The sequence below is a fragment of the Cuculus canorus genome, chromosome Z (genome assembly GCF_017976375.1).
Source record: "Cuculus canorus isolate bCucCan1 chromosome Z, bCucCan1.pri, whole genome shotgun sequence".
Lineage (NCBI taxonomy): Eukaryota > Metazoa > Chordata > Aves > Cuculiformes > Cuculidae > Cuculus > Cuculus canorus.
In genome coordinates this window covers 19554186-19572046 of record NC_071441.1, presented here as the reverse complement: position 1 = coordinate 19572046, position 17861 = coordinate 19554186, and the positions used below count along the sequence as shown (strand labels likewise).

The window sequence follows — 17861 nt, the reverse complement described above, 5'->3', positions numbered from 1 at the left end:
TCTCACTCTTCGTCAGACTTTATGACCACTCAGAGCAATGAAGTCCTTCTTGCTACTTAAAAAGTAATGCATTTTTATTAACAAAAAACCAGACCGTCTGAAGAAAAGAGCTATCATTAATAGCATCGGCATTCAGATATGGAATTCCATGAAGGGGTGGTTAATTTAATGATTCAGTGTGTGCAACTTCTGATAGGTTTATATCCTGGCTCTCATGGATATCTGAACAAATTGTAGCAGCTGGTGATGGGCTGTACGGCACGCTGTACTTTTAACCTACTGTGAGGTCTCAGCAATGAGGCACCAGCATGTTGGCAGAGAGGGTACAGCAGATGCCCCTTTTGTGTGCACTGTCCAGACAGAAGCTATGCAACAGACTAGTCCATAAATGGGAAGAACACAATTTAGGGTAACACGACACAACCACAGCTGAAGGAAAGAGAGTGGTACTACAGTCAAATTTAGCAAAAAAAAAAACGCAATACAAAACTTCTGTATACCTCTCTGTAATATGCTGAGGTAAAGATGTCCCAAGGTAGCCCAGCTACTGTAGAGAGCTTGCACAGACCTCCAGGCAACTTGCAACCCTCTCCAACAGCCAAACTAGCCGGAGTAAATTCATTCCTGCATAGGACTTCGATAAGCATGTGAGTGATCTAAAGCAGTACCAAAAAAAAAAGGCACAGAACTTTCCCCCAGCTACGGTATTTTAACATAGCACTCACTTTTGGCTTCAGCTTCACAAAGTTTGTTGAGTCGCTTTCTGGAGAATAAGCAAATGTCATGAACCATACTTCTCACACCTAACAATTCACTATGTTCTTTCTAAAAAGCATGTGGTCTGAATCCGGACATCTCTCAGGTACAGGTAGAAATGTTTTACATGGAAATTCCACAATCCCTTAAACAATGTTTAGCAGCAAAATATACAGAAAAAAATAAATTTAACATTTTTCCTGTGGCACAGTCACCTCAGTGACAGTAATTCTGGGCACAACATTCATAAGCCTTTTTCAGTGCACAGTGATTTTGAAAGCCAAACCAAACAGTTTTGGAGAACAAAGTAATAATTAGAAGGCATACAAGCGTGGGGGGAATATAGATGTAATACTGTTCTTTCCCTCACCATTGAATCTGAAGACAGCTCACTTAGGAATAATTTAAACAGGTGTTGCTTAAGATTGCAATTAATACCAAAATATTTACTATTTTCATGTAAAAAAAGTTTTTATAACATCAACTAAAAACTCTTTTATGCTTATACAGGAAAAAGGTGGTACAATGACAGCTTATGTTAACATGCCTGTCCTAGCCTCCATGAACAAGCAAAGGTTAAAAAGAAAAAGTAGGAAAAGGAAAAGAAATAGCAAAATTTAAGCTTCAACAGCACTTGGAAAACAATACAGCTATCCACAGTTACCAGAAAACAAGAAACAAGTACTCCCATTTCAAAGACATTTTAAAATTACAGCACTATTACTTAAACAAGTACACAGGCACTAGCACAGGTTATGATTAACTTTCATTTTGCAGTCTGACATGTCCTACAAGCCAATGTTGGTCAAATTTAATGCACCCCACACCTCAAACCTTGCTACAGAACTGTCAGTCCAAAAAGCAACGTTTTCCCCATAGAATAGGGTGTACCTTAATAATAAGCTAAGGTAGTCAGAGAACTGCAGTTATACTGCATTAGTCCCTATGGAGAGAAAGGCATATCTTGAATCCCCAGTATAATAAGACCCAAAGCCAAAAGCAGCATAGCTATAATATAACATTTTTCAATGTAAATGTGACTGAGACATTTAAGAAAAGATGGATTCCAAAATGAAATATAGCAGAGAGATTAGCGAAGCCACTAACGATTCAAATAACAGTGAATTCTCCAAGGGTTCAAGCTTATCTGAGTCTCAGCAGCTGCATAATACAGCAAAAGTCCAAATCACAGATGCAGGGATTTTGAAGCACTACAGCTACTGGATATATACCACTAAATAAATAATCTTCAAGAAAATGTAATTTAACAATTCCTACACGATGAATCTTTGTTTCAAGATTAAAATTAGAACGAAAGCAGAAATCAAACACTGTCTAAATATTATAAATCACAGTATTGGCTGCCCATAGAAGGTGTTGGTAGGGGGCAGCTGCAGGGGTAGCCTCTACGGGGGGAGAGCAGGGACTGCCCTATGCTGGACACAGCCCTTTCCAGACAGCTCTACTGGACCCACTGCAGGGCACAGCTGAGCCTCTCAGTCAAGATGATGGTGCTTCTGCAAAACCATACTTACATAAGGGCAAAACCACCAGAGAGTCAGAGAGGGGAACAAAATAAATAGTGTGTGAACCAGTGAACACCAAGGGCAGAAAAGGAGAAGTGGAGGAGTTGCTTCATGGTGGAGCAGGTATTTCTCTGCAGCCCATGGAAAGCCCATGCCAGACCAGTTGGATGTCTCCCGAAGGAAGAGCAGCCTGGAGCAGAGGAAGTAAGAAAAGAAGGAGTGATAGAGAGGAAATGCCTCTCTACATTCTGACCGTACACGTCTATGCCCTAGCAGAGTGAGGATTGAAAAATCAAGTTAAGCCTTGGAATGATGTGAGGAATAGCATTGTTTTAATGTTTGTCTGTTTCTCACTACCCAAATCTGTTTTAATTATCAGTAAACTAAATTACTTTTCCACAAGTGGAGTCTGCTTTGCCCACAACAGTAGTCGGCTGGGGATCTCTCTCAGAAGACCGAGTGAGCAGCTAGGTGCGTGTCTGCCCCTTCGCCAAGGCTAACTCATAACAATGGGGGAGGTTGAGAGCAGGGAAATAAGTTATACAAGAACAAAGGCACTCTACTGTTTCCCCTCACATCTAATAATATTTTGAGGAAGTTATTTTACTTGGGAAAAAGTATTTCTAAGTGTGGGACACATAAGTGTTAAAATTCTTAACAAGACCCACTCTTAAAATTCCCAAGAAACTGGAAAAACTTTCCAAGATAGCAGTTGATGGCTCACTATCCTGCAAAAGGCTATGAGGCGGTTTTGGGGTGACTGTTCAAAAATACACTGACCTATTGCTCATATTATTATATGATACTACACTTCATGAGGACAAAACATGTCATGCAGAAATCTATAGTTCAATGGTAAAAGAGGTAATAAAGCCTACACACAGCTGACTCAAGCAAAAAGGATTTATCCTAAATGAATCTCAGCTTATCCTAAATGAATCTCAGCATAATTCAAATGTTCTGTGATATAGTCAAATTAATATTGCTAGGAAATACAGTCATTTGCACTACCTGTGGCTGTAACACTGTTATTGTTCCATAATGAAATGCTTTTGCCCTTTATTTTAATGTTATTTGGATTCTTTCCTTTAAATTTGTAAAACATCTATATCTTACATGGACTTGGCGGGGTTTTTTTATGCTTGAGCATCAATCTAGGTGGGTTCCAGCAGTAGTTTTCCACAACTACAATCACTTATACATCCTAGAACATCAAGATTTGTTTGCTTTTCATTTCCCTAAAATAAGTAGTTTTCTGATGATCATTCCACTTGTGATAAGACTACAATCTCTCTTCTTCCAAGAGGTGGCTCTTTATTGGGCAAAGCACAGGGCTTTTACAACTTCTCACCTTAAAGAATGCTTTTTTGAAAATTACTCTTTTCTTTTTCTTAAATATAAAAAAAAGTGTTCACAGAACTCAGCTGCCACCTTGTCTCCTCATTTGACTCTTCAACTATCTCCTTATCCAATAAAGTAGTGTTGACGAGGGCAATGTTGAAAAGCTATGAAAGAAGCCGTATCCAATCCTCCTTGGCAACCATAACATAGTCCACAGAAGGATTATCACTGAGCTCCAACAGCTGTGCAGAAAACCCACGCTATTTCTTAATACCAAATTTTATTAAAGAATTTTCCTATTCTTATTACTACCAGCCTGTACCCATCAGAAGATGCAGTGACAAAAACAATGACAGTAGCAAATTTCCATTGTACAAACTTTGTTCATAGCAGACTCAGAAAGCAAAAACGTAAAGTTTCCAAGAGCTTTGAGCACCTTGTGTATGCTTCAGCTCTCACTGCTCCTGCCAGCTGTACAGCTACACCAGTGATAACACTGGCTGGAAATTTTAGAGTAAACATGCTAGCACAGACAAGACTCCAAAGGGAAAACATGAAATGAGCTTTCGGCGAAATAAGACTATAAATTAAAAAAAAAAGTAAACCTAGTAGGCTGGATGTACCATAAAAAGCCGTAATATTTTCATAGTCATACATATGAAGAAACTCCTAAATGCATTAGGTAGGAAACCATACTCCTAGGCAACTCTATGCCAGGAGGCTTTCACACATGTGTTTTCAAAGTATTATAAACAAAGAGTAAGTGCCAAAGTCATTATCCCTCCTCCCCTAAAAAGCCTGAGCTTAAGAGTATCAGGCACATGCAGTTACTGTTCATGTTAATCACTACTGCTGTGAGATGGAACCCCAGAGAAACAGACCGGCTTGTATTGAGAAAAATAATTTGAATAATAATTTTTGCCTGAGAGTAATTTGCCAAGTAAAATGCATGCAAAAAGTGAGTACCCTTTTAGCACATACTAGTCATACTCAACAATAAGCTTTTAGAACAATTCTGGGAAAAGATATCATTTTATACCTTGTAATTCATAAACAGAACATTTCACTCATTTTAGTCTGAATGAGCAAGTACCATCAGTCCAAACAGATTTTTGTACATTTGGCCATGACAAACAGAAACAGATGGGAATCTGTTTTCTGTCTGCATGTAAAAAAAAAACATATGTAGGTTTCTTAAAACACAGTAAAGAAAGTTTTTTAATCAATGTTGACATTTGTTGTGCACCAGTCCCACTTTCAAGAGTCAGGGTTAGAAAACATGCTCTAAAACTCCATTTTCACAGAACAATTTGTTTGGTCTTTCTGCAACGAAAGCCAAGCAGAATTCTCACTAAGTGTTCAACAGTCTTAAAGATCATAAAAGTCTGAGTATGGAAGAAAGAAATTGAATTTACAGCCAATCCCATTTTGTGAAGCACACAGAGAAGTACTGTTAGAAACCAGAATATAACACTGAAGCAACACCTGAAAGAAGGCTTTAGCAAATACATCAGATGTTAGACAAACAGCAGAGGAAAACAGGAATGTATATATTACTGCACAAGATGTCAAAAAGAGCCTTAATTAGCACACACCACAGTAAAATCTGTTCATTTCTGAAAAGTGTCCTTCGTATCTGTGACAATCCTGCCAAAAATGTTTGTTGATGACAAATGTTTGTTTCTTGACTCTTTCATAGTGCCAAAACAAAATTATCTAAGGCATGTGTATTTCACAGCATTTTACAAAAGAATCATAGAAGTCACGGAATAACAATCTCTATACTAAATATAAATTTCTATGTGAAGTATAGTCACCCTAAACCACATTTGCAGCCCGTGGCAAACTTGTCAATATAGTCAATGAAGTTTAATATAATACCCATGTCTTGCTTAACTCATGCCTAAGGTCTTTTGCTAAAGCAACTGCAATCTGCAAATGCCTATTTCTCTCTGCTGATACTGCATGAATCTGTGCTGATTATCTCAGCTGTGAACACCAAAGACAGCTGAGTCAGTCCACCTATATTGCAGCAGTAACCAGTCAAAAGAGTAAGTCCTAAAACAACAAAAAAAGAAGACATTGACATTTGAATCAGAAAGGTAACTTGAAACACAGATTTAAGGGAAGAAGAATGAGAAATCCAAGGAATTCTCACAAGCAGAATCTTAGGTACACTTCTGTCATGCAAGGGCAGAGAATGAATAAAGTTGGAAAAGCAAAGCACAGAAGAAGGAAAGATTGTAAGCTTGCTTTGTATCAGCATAAGAAGATATTAGTGTAAGTGATAAACAAGCTTTGATTATGTCCAAACATTCTGGATTTTCTCACCATGTAGAACTAGCTTGTTAAATATTGCACATGTTGATGCATTCCATTGAAACCAACAGTTTACACTTAAAATAATATATTCATTGTAAAACTCTGGAAGGAAATGACAATTTATATCAACTGCATTTTTTGTTAAATCCAGTTCTTGATTATCTCTTCAACTCCATGCAGCAACACACTTTGTTTTTTTAAACAAATAAGGCACTATGGTGATTGTTTTAAACAGTTTAATAAAAACAGAAATCTATTTACAGCCAAAGGATATAGTCCAATTTTTGAACAAAAGATGGACTGAATAAGTATTGCAAATACTCCTCTTGGCATTGAAAAGAATTCACTGCATTAATCCATTGATAAGCTAAGAGCAAAGACTAATCCAGTCTGCAATATTTCAATTACAACATTTTCAACATAAACGAAGAAATCATTTATATGGTATTCAGTATTACTTAATAAGTATTGTATTTATATTGTATTCAGTATTACTTAATAAGTAATACTAAGAAATAAATAGGGAAGTGAAGGTCATCAAATTAAGCTGAACAACTCCAATTTCATTCTTTCAGTGAAAAAGTGGGTTTTAATATACTTCATAATAGATATGCATTCTCTTCTCAAAAATTGCTAAGTTGAAAAGAAAGGACTAAAACCACAGGTTGAGCTACTTGACAATGGAAAATTGTTAAGGCTTTTTTTTTTAAATTACATAGAATTTAAAGATATCAATTAATCCTATTTACTAAAAGAACAGAAGGGTTTTCTCTGGCACTACAAAAAAAAACAGGGCACATTCAGCCTTTTCACAACTGTATTCCTTGACTTCCTCGGTACTCTGGTTTAAAACAGGTCTGAGTTTCATCCAGTCTGTCTAGCTGCTCTTCAATAGTTTACAAAAGGCCATCTTCTGCAATCTGTCCTCCTTAAAATGGGAACAGGTACGTTTAGGTTTGAGATTTTCTTTCTGTGCTTAACTAGGAGGTTTAGCTCAGTTCTTGTACCCTACGATGTATAACTTTCCATCTTTGTAACTGACATATAAGGGTAGCTGACATTGTTTTTGCTTTATCAGATCAGATCAAAATTTACCCAAGCTGGTTAAGACAAGGGAACACAAGAATATTAATCACAATTTGCAATTTTATCAAGTTTTTCGGCCAAAAAAGAAAACCCAGTTATACAGCCACTGGAAGATCTTGTATCATTTTGCCTGGACGCAGAGAACAAAGGAATAACATCCAGCTTAAAAAAACACCTTGAAAGGCTTGCAATATCATGCTTTAGTGTTCTCTTTCAGACTAAACAAATTAAACTATTTCATTAATCATGTAGTTCTTACTGCCTTCTACTACTGTCTCTTCCATGTCCAGTGTTCCAGTCAAATTGGAGAGCTCTCCAAAGGAAGGCTTCAGCAGCTTCAGATGAAATAGCCAACTCCCATGTTTTCCATAATAACACTGTTGTTAATGCAAGATGTTAAGAACAGACCAGAAAAGCAAAAAATTTTCATTGATCAAACAATATCAACAATATGGATAAATAGATAAGAATTTGTGTTGAGGACTAAATTCTCTTTAACAAATGCATTTAACACCAGTTGTGTATAGTAAACACAAAATAAGTGCATTTTAGAAAATGTCAAACTTTCTATTTTGTATTGTATGATAAAGCGGCTGCAGTAGTAGAAACATTAGTTTGAGCATAACAGATATATTTTGTATACACACAAAAGTATCTCTTATTTTTTCAATTTTCTTACTAGCTCAAAAGTGCAACTACTGCTACCCAGTTCAAAATATTTTCTTCACTAAAAAAAAAGGTGTGCCTATAACAATACCATTACTTCCACACAAAAGAAAAAATTGGTAGCAAAAACTGTACTGAAAAAGGTAATCTTCCCATCACAAAGGATCCTTGTGATCATTTCTTTGACAAAGTTACAGTTTGTGAATTCTCAAAAACTAGAGATTCCTTTGTCTCAGAAAATTCTGTTAAGTTTTCCTTGCTTTTTTATCTCTAGCTGGAGGCAAGCTGCAGAATAATAAAAATACTGTACCCTTCAGGTTGGTTTTTTTGTGTTACAACATGGCTTTAGAGAATGGTTTACCAACAGGAACCTTCAAAACGAAGAATGTCTGGTCCTTTGCCACACCTCTACTGAGGGTGAAACACAGGATCACTACTCTACTGTAGTGACTATCCATCATCCAAGGATCCTTTTATGTAAAATAATTAACTGGTAACGTTTCCCAGGCTTCCTCCTAACAGGAAAATTTGGGATGAAACACAGGAATTGCAGGGTAGATCCCTTATCTTAATTTTAACACTGGATATATCTTAACAATGTGGCTATAGAATTACATCATCAGATTTTATCAACTTTTGCATTTAAAAATAGAGATACTTTGCGGAAAAAAGATTCTTAAAGCAGTTTTCAGAACTAGGGAAAACAAAGAAAGCTTGGGAATAGTTACTATGATGGTATAGTTTTACCTACAGAAACATTCAGAGAAAGGAAATTCAAAACTTTAAAATATATATTTCTACAGCTTTCCTTGTTGCATCACTCCAGACTCTTAGAAAGTTCCGTTGTCTGTCACCAATATACATTATAGCCTCCAAAGCTAAACCACTAACATTAAAACACTAGCTGTTCCTGATACTATTCAAGCCTATGGCATCTGGCAGAAATTTGCATGCTGTAATGTTCACTCAGTAAAGAGGAAAAAAAAATCAGAACTCATAGGTACTAATCACAGCACTACTCAAAGAAATTTGCATTTAAAAATTTTATTTTTCTATACGTAACATTTTAACCACTGGATTCAAATAAATGTGTGAACAAGTCCAAAACATTAACATAAACACCTTCCAAGTTGGAGTTCAGCTTCAATAACCAGTTTAAACTGCTTTTAAAGTAGTTTAGTTTTAGTATCTTATAAAGCAGCTTGCATAAGCTTAAAGATATCCATTTGATTTTCAGATCACACTGCTGGCACATCCAACAGTGATGTATAAGACTGTTAGAGAAACAACATTAAAATGCAATTAGTTTGATCCTGCTAAACTCTCAGCAACTCCATAAGGTGCTGAATGCCTTCATGCTCCTTTTGAGTTTCTTGGTGCACTGACACATCTGAGCCCAGATGATGTTCATACAGACGCCTAAATCTCCAAAGACTGTTTCCCCAAGACCCATGTATTTTTACATGTCTTACATGAACACTGACAAAAGCATGTTTTTAAAGGACAAACTAAAGACTGTAAAGTCCTAGTATTTCATCAGATTAGTTGATGCACGGAAATAGATTAGGTTTTTAGTTTATTTTGGGATAGCAAGGAGGAAGAGTGTTGCTCACTGGTTTACTTGAAATAAGCTTGTTATTATAAATAATAATGCCTTAAAAACTAGCACATGACCACTGGCAAGATCCAGCTTACAGTATCTTGCTTTTTGCCTCAAACCTTTAAATGCATCTCTTATAAAATAAAATAAAATAAAATAAAATAAAATAAAATAAAATAAAATAAAATAAAATAAAATAAAATAAAATAAATAACTGCGGTGGGAAGAAAAAAAACATATCCTTCCCATTTATATCACATAAAGCAACAAAATAAAAAATCCCTACTTAATGCATTGTGCATGAACACTAACATTTCTCTCATTAATTACCGCCACATGGCACTGATCTTCTCTTTGGATAATAAACATGAAATTAATCTGCTTTAATCATTTCCTTGAATAAATCTTACTTTTAGTAATTAAAAGAGCATTGTTAAAGAGTACTTGAAAACATCTACAAGAAGGTTACAGTTATATTTTAGAATGGTAACATTAAAATAAGGCAAAAGTAAGATTGCCTGGCAACCACTTTAAAGATTGTCTGACAAAAACAAATAAACCACATTCACGGTCAATAGAAAAAATACCACTTTACTATCCACAAACAATGTTAGGACTACAACTAGCCCTACTACTAGCATTTTAAGCTGCACTACAACATTAAAAAATGGTTAAATAGGCTAAAAAATTTCTGGCAGTATGTAGTAATAGATCTGAGTTTAAGAAAGTATCCTACACTGTTAACCAAAAAAGTTCAGAACAACCCAAAACCCTAGATAAGGTTTTATTTTGTAGTGCTGAACCACAAAAGATATAAACACATTTTCTGCTTGAAGACAGACAATGTAGTCTTTTAATTTATATTGGTCTAACTTCTACAGGAAAAATGCTTCATCAATACAGATGGGAGTATCAGACAGACAGACCACTGTATCGCAAGTGAATGCAACAACAAAATCCATAAACAAAAATCTGCAGTTAATGAAAAGTTTTAGAATCTGATGTTCTGAATGGAAGGATTTCTACAACCTCCGAATTCAAGACAGCAGCATGGAGTGCTAGTATAGTAAGGGCAAGAAATCGAAGCACCTATGAGTACATCATCTTCCCAGTGGCCATGGAAGGGTACGTCTTCATAGTGCATTTCTCTACAATATAATTAGTCTCTCCTGCATGTTTCTATAAACTTAGACTCACGAAGGATAGATCATCCTCCTCTTGACATGACGTGCTTTTGAAATCAAAGATGCCTATTTTAACTTCATCTTCCAGCCCTTCATGTGCTGTGTTAAAATTAAAAACTTCTAACAGCAAGAAAGAGAACAAGGGGACAGCTTTGAGCACACTCGCCTTGGGGGAAAGCTGGTAGCACTGTCAGGTACAAATTGCAGTCATGTCTTAATGAAGCAGGAGAGCTGATGTCTCAATAAAGTAGAGGTAGTCCTGTGAAATCTCGATCTCTTTCTTTACGGGCTTGTTCTGTTCTGAAACAATCTCTATATCTAAACAGCCTATAAATACCTGAGGCCACCATCTGAAGACTTGTAAATAAAAACATACAACATGGAGTTCAAGGTCCACTGTGCAAATATGCAAGCAAGTTTATAATCCTCTTCTTTGAGAATCTGCTCTTGAAAATAGAAACATCTTGCTCCATATTTCTTCAGGAAGCACAGAACTGCAGAAAGTGTCCACTGTAAGAAGGTCACCTTGTTGTGAGAAGGGATCAAACAGCAAAAAAATGGAGCCATAATTCAAATTCATTAAAATATACAGAGTCTCAAGTGTTCTTTAAAAGGTAAATAAAAAGTAAAAAAAGCTTTTTCTTAGCTGTAGGAAATGGGATTTGTAAATATTTTAAAAATCACTATTCAGAAACAGAGGCTGAGCTAAGCATTTGACCTAGAAATGATTTTCAGACGTAAACCCCAGCTGAGATACTGTGTTTACAATCACAGTTAGGATGGTCTCATTTTCTGAAAGCAAACATAGCCATAGAGTATAAATTTGTCTCCAGTGGGCCTAAATCCCAACACAGATTGAAGAAATCCTCTCTTATCCAGCCAGTTCTCATATCTTATAATGAGCCCTATCACACAGTGGAATAATTAAGAGTTGATCTTATATATGAGAACAGTGCTCGGGTTTACTCATGGCACAGGTATAAGGCATCCATAATGAACTACTGCAAGAGAAGAGCTAGGGGAGTGGGGGGAAAATATTACTTATGGACTTTATCTCAGACTACAGGAGGCTTTGTCTGCTAATACCATTAACTTTCTGGGTCAATTTTAAATCTTGGAATCTATTTATCCAGTATAAAAAGATTTCCATCTATGCAGAGAAATTGCATCCACTGTCAATATTTTATTGACTAAACTCCTGTTATACCATAAACCTTTTTGATTCAGAGATGTAGATTAGTGCGTGCATAAACACAAAATTTTCATACAAGCCAGGAAAAAAGAGTCAGAAAATAGAAGAATTTTTTACAGTATACCTCTAAAATTAACCAGTGTATAACATCTATTAAAATGGAGAGTTTTGCTTGTTCTCAGGGAAAGCTTACGTGGCAAAAGAACCTTCATATACCTTTGATTCCTAAAACAGAGACATCACTAACAAAACAATACTCAACAAAATGTACAAGGTCTGTAACATTCTAAAAAGTTGCAATTTAATCATGAGTACGAAAATCACACAAGCATTTTAAAATGTTCTAATGAAAACCTGATGTCATTTTTCAACAGTAGTATGCAGTCTTACCATATTTCCTTGAAAGCCACTACTAAAAATCATCATTGCAACTATTAATTTCACATAGCCTATCCACTGTTATTTCTGTATACTTCAAATAATTGCTGTGCTGAGTGGCCTAGAAGCATCCTCTCTCCACCTGCTAAAAGATATGAAAAGATCTCAGGTTTTCCTTTCATTAGTTATCTTTTTAAAAATATTAAGACAAGAATCTTATATTGCTGGACAAGATCTAAGAATTATCATTGAGTATTTAGTTTACCAATCAAAGATGCCGCAACAGTTTTTGTATTCATCTTTCCTGTGATGCTCAAAATCAATTTGGCATGTTATTGGCACATACAATGTATATTCTCATAATCATTTGCAGTAAGAGGAAACTAATGCTCAGGAATGCTGCTTTTTAAGATATACACTCAGAAACAAAATGAAAATTTCAGAAATTCTTTTAACATTTCACTACCAAAGACTATAAACTCACTTTTAAAGCACAATAGTTCTACTATGCCATGTAATCTGTACAGTGAAAGTTTTATGATATTGGGATCTGCTTACTGTAACTTCTTGAAGAGCTTATCATATACATTTATAAGTGCTCTTACAAGCCTTGGTTAAAAATTCTGCCAAGAATTAATTAAAATATTAAACTAATAATTTACTACTAATTTACCTATCTGGCTATTTAACACACTTACTAATTATTTTTACTGACATTTAAGTATATGATACTTTATCACAGGACAAAGGACTGAGATATCTTAAAGTATACAATTCTAATTCATTACTCTTTAGCTAGTTGATCACCATCTTCTCATTCTCCATTACAATATTGTGTCTCCATGTACTATAGTTGTGTGATAACTTTTAGGGAAAATGTCAGATATATCCACAAGAAGCTTTTAATAAAATCAGGAATTTCATAAAACCTAGCAGTGTATTTCTGTAAATATTAAATATTTGCATCATAATTTTGAAAGTGATTATCTAAGTCATATCCTTCTTTTTATCAATAAATATTTTTAAAGAATTTTTAGGGTATGTCATTATTTTTTTATCCGCTTCTGAAGTTACAATGTGATTCCATCAATGTCATTTTAAACTGATCAGTGGAGTTGCTTACAGTGAAAAGGACCTTCTATATTGACTATTGACGAAATACATTATTGCCATACCATTTGAAGGCAATTTCTAATTTGCGTAGGAAAATGTATTTTTCTGGTGTCTCCAATACTGAGATCTATCCTCTATATTAAATTTAAGTAAATATTAAGCATTTTATTAAATCACAGCTATAAACAGGCTTTTTATAGGCCAAAGACAGTAGACATCACTGAAAATTAAACCGTCTCCAATGCTATCTTAAAGATAGTCTCTGTAGCTATTAAAACACCCTGTTAAAATTCCCAGTGCAGATGTGATGTCTCTGATGTCAGCACACAGAAGTAACAGGCATGTCCATGATTTTTAATACAATTCAGATAGATAGAAACTTACTAGAGACTGTGAAATGACTCAGCCTTCATGAAAATAGTTCTGTTTGCAAGAGTCATGTAATGAGAGAAAGCAATAAATAAACTAATACTTCAGAAATAAACAAAATGCAATTATAAACATAAGCAAGCAAACATAAGTCTTTCCATCCCAGGTACCTTAGTCAGTTCTTAATAAAATCAATGCCTGTTATTCATACAGTAACTCGACAAACTGAAGGACTAAGATGGCTTTATCATAAAACACCCTTTCTCGAAAGAAATATTTGAAGTTTTCTTGACTTATAATTTAAGATGTATATTTGTCTGACATTATAAACTGTATGTCTCACTTCCTTCATCCCTATATATTCATGCAATTGTCACTTCCTTATTTAAATATTCGATCTTCTATTCTGGAGGCAGCATTAAGCTTAACAGAGTCAATAGTATGCTGCAAATGGCAGCTTAAGTGTATAAAGGCACCGGAGGAACCACAGGTGAGGCTTTAAAAGAGGCTTGCGGAGCAAGTCACAATAAACAGAGTAGCTCTAAATCAAAGGAAGAACCCCGATGAGGCAAGAAATAGGCAGCTTGTGGAGCAAGTCACAATAAACAGAATAGCTCTAAATCAAAGGAAGAACCCCGATGAGGCAAGAAATAGGCAGGTGTTGGGTGGAGTGCTCAAGCATCCAGGACACACCATAGCTAAGGAGAGGGCACAGAAGCAGCAATATCACCACAGAACTTAACGTGGCCTGAAGACAGAATCTACAGAAACCACAGAAAAACATCAGAGGTCAAGGAGAAAATGAAATCTGTGATGAGAACACGAAAGCTACTGTTCCCTTGTCTGCCATGCCTCAACAGCTAATCCTAGCCTGACTGTTGGGGACACCTCAGCAAAGAAGAGTATGTCAAGGTGCAAGAATGAGTGTAACAAAGTGAGTGAAATCTACAGAGAAGTGCACGTGAATAAAACCAACCCCGTTTAAAATTTTTAAAAATCACCTTCATCTCCTACAGAGTCTTGCACTGAGCTTTTCTATCACAAAGAGTACGAAATACAATTATTTAACATGCACTTTTACTGTCAGCACTGGAAATAATCATCTGAGCACTACACAGAGGCAAATAGGCCATGTGACATCTGGCATACCCAGTTCTCTGGGTTTTCAATTTTGCTGGATTCTGTTTTGAATAACATGTCAACAAAGTCTAGTTGGAGTCAGCTCAAGAGATACTTTAATGTAGGCCTGGCAAAGAGAATTACAACAAAAGTAAAGAAAAGCACGGATTTTGTTCTAGGCTTAAAGCACCACTAAACTTATTTTGTAGACAAAGCAAAAAACAGCTAAAGGACTTGAGTTTCAAATTTATTTTTTTCACTCAAACTACTAGAGGGAAGAAAGTGCCTCAGAAAGTATAATTAGTCACAGCAAGTTGCACAGTGGGGATGCACACAGATTGTTTGAAACCAACTCCTATGAGGTGCAAAGCTCTCAACGCTACTGTAACTGGCTCCAAAGGGAGTAGTATCCTAACTCTATTTGAAAAGGTCTTAGCACAGTTCTAATAGAACGGTTGGTTTTGCTTTTGGGGTTTGTGGATTTGGTGGGTTTTTTTTGGGGGGGCGGGCAGTGGTATCTTGTACAAGTTTAAGACCCACAAGGGTTGTGGAAACTTCCACAAAGGAAAACAGGTAAACAAAATAGCTGATCACAGCCTAATGTAACAAGACCTTTTTGAAACTACCGCAAGAAGTTCCAGTAAAAAGATGTAGCTAAACCATTCTGTTGGAATCCAATATAGGCTACTGATAAGAATTTGTATTATTTTTAGAAGATTCAAGAGGAAAGGTAATCATTAAAAAGTCTGAATTTTCACTACTTTCACTGATTGTTTTTCTTTATATTCCTCACCTTTTTATTCCAACTCTATTCTACTGCTTCAAGGTTGCTGTTACCAACAAAGCACGTATGGTCTACTTGTTGGCAACACTACTTGTGTTTCATGGAATCACAGAATCATAGATTCACTAGGTTGGAAAGGACCCACTGGATCATGGAGTCTAACCATTCCTAACACTCCCTAAACCATGCCCCTCAGCACCTCATCCACCTGTCCCTTAAACACCTCCAGGGAAGATGACTCAACCACCTCCCTGGTCAAGTTTCCTAGAACTCCTCAAGATTTACACTTAACGAAATGGCTGCATTCTTTCAGACACTGCCAGGGGGAACAGCCCAGCTGAGGAGGGCAGGGCTGTTGTGTGTCCCTGTGTTAACACAGAGCTGGAGAGGACAGAAGAGCACAGCAGAGAAGCATGCAACTGCACAAGAGTTACGAAAGGCAGAGGGAAGGGGCATGAGCTGAAGGATCTGGATAAGGGCAGATAGAAGGTGGAAGACTCTGCATTAGAGGAAGGAACAGGGAGGGAAATACAAAGAAAAGAACTCCGACAAATCATGGGCTACGAGTTAGAATGGAGAGACACGTGGGTCAATAAAGTGACATACATGGGTGAGGCAGGGTGGATTACAGCACACAGAGAGAGGAGGCCAGTGACAGACTGGTCTCCAAGCATTGGAATATCATCTCCTCCACATCTCAGAAAAGAATATCCATAATCCACATTCTTTTTTCATCCCCAAAAAAACTTAATCCAAAAGCAGTGGTTATGCCTCATCCCTTCTCTACTGATTAACCTTCAGAGTGAAGCCTGCAACAGCTACCAATCACTGTGTCAACTCTAATGTAAGATACGTACTGGCAACGTAGAAGTCCACGTCGAAGTCCGTGTCCCACTGTAAATCATACACTAGACAATTTCCAATTCTATTTTTTGGAGCTTAAACTACAAGAAGTAATAAGAGAATAAAGGATGCAAAGTCAAGAATTTTCACACCAGAAACACTAGAATTGAAACTGCACGAATACCTTTAATCTATTCTATTATGCCTGTATACTACTGTATGCTTTTTAATCAAATTACTACACTTATTCTGAAATAAATACTTTTCACTAAATCCTCAGGACAGATACAACCTGGGACAGAATAAAAATTCTGTAACTGCTAGTGTTGCACATCTTCACAGACACTTGAAGATATAAAGACAGTGCATCAAAGAACACTTGTAGGGAAACTGCAAATCTCACTCTTTAGGGAAAGAGTACACCTACCAGAAAAAAACAATTCTTCTACCTTACTTGGTCATGGTGCTCTTGTGTGATGACAGGTAAACCAAATAATCCAATTTTTCAAAAGCAGTAGCCGATAAAATATTACAATAAGAAGCTGCAAAAATGATGAGCTTCTATGCCTACCATTTAAGCCAGCTAAACTGTGGTTTGAAGCACCAGAAGAAACACTTTACATTAACAAAATATTTCAGCCTTTATACCTTTTGAGCTTAAAGTTCCCCAGCTGTAAAATGTATATAATAATATGAAATAATTCGTAGGAGTATTCCTATGTTAAATCGATTTTTATGAAGTTTACAGTAGCAACAATGAAAGTATTACGAAAACAAGTTGTCTTTCTTTTTGGTAGCTGGTTTGAATGAGCAGTATGAATATACACATCGTATGTCCTGACAAAGGACTACCGAATAATTGAATCTCCTTCACAGAGCAAGGTCTTTTTGGAAAAACATGCATGTGTTCATAAAATTAAAGATTACATATTAACATCACAGGGGTGAATTGAAGTTGAACTAATTCTTTAGTTTTGATACACTACTCCACCAATGCTTGATTTTGTAACATTGCTGTTCTTCTACACAGTTTCTTGATCAGTGCAAGAACCACCTAATGACCTGCTAAGATGTTAATTGCTCAATTTTAGTCTTCTCAAGAAAACAAAAAGTACAGAACATCTTGCTGTTAAACAGAACATCTTGCTGCTACGCAGAAAAGTCAAAATACAGGAACAGTCTGAAAATTTTAGGCTTATATTTCACAAGCACCTGTGAAACATCGACTTGGAGGTGCTGGTTGATGAGAAGCTCAACGTGACTGGCAATGTGCACTCACAGCCCAGAAGACCAACCTGGGCTGCATCCAAAGAAGCATGACCAGAAAGGAGAGGGAGGTGATTCTGCCCCTCAACTCTGCTTTCGTGAGACCCCACCTACAGTACTGTGTCCAATTATGGAATCCCCAACATAAGAAGCATATGGAACTACTGAAACGAGTTCAGAGGAGGGCAACGAAGCTGGTCAGAGGGCTGGAGCACCTCTGCTATGAGTACAGGTGGAGAGAATTGGGCTTGTTCAGTCTGGAGAATACAAGTCTCCAGGGAGACCTTATAGCAACCTTCCAATACATGAAGGGGGC

General features: G+C 36.4%; 1 protein-coding gene across 12 annotated transcripts in view; it reads right to left on the bottom strand.

Annotated features, from left to right (window-relative positions):
• KDM4C (lysine demethylase 4C) overlaps window positions 1-17861 on the bottom strand; it is a 254076-nt gene that overhangs the window by 149784 nt on the left and 86431 nt on the right. The window contains exon 9 of one of the 12 annotated variants that reach the window (XM_054053468.1): window positions 6617-7408. The exons of the other annotated variants lie outside the window; for them this stretch is intronic. Within the exon in view, the coding sequence (XP_053909443.1) occupies window positions 7259-7408 (150 nt within the window). The 3' untranslated portion in view covers window positions 6617-7258. Of the gene's footprint in view, window positions 1-6616; window positions 7409-17861 lie in introns of those variants that run through there. 12 annotated transcript variants of the gene reach the window in all.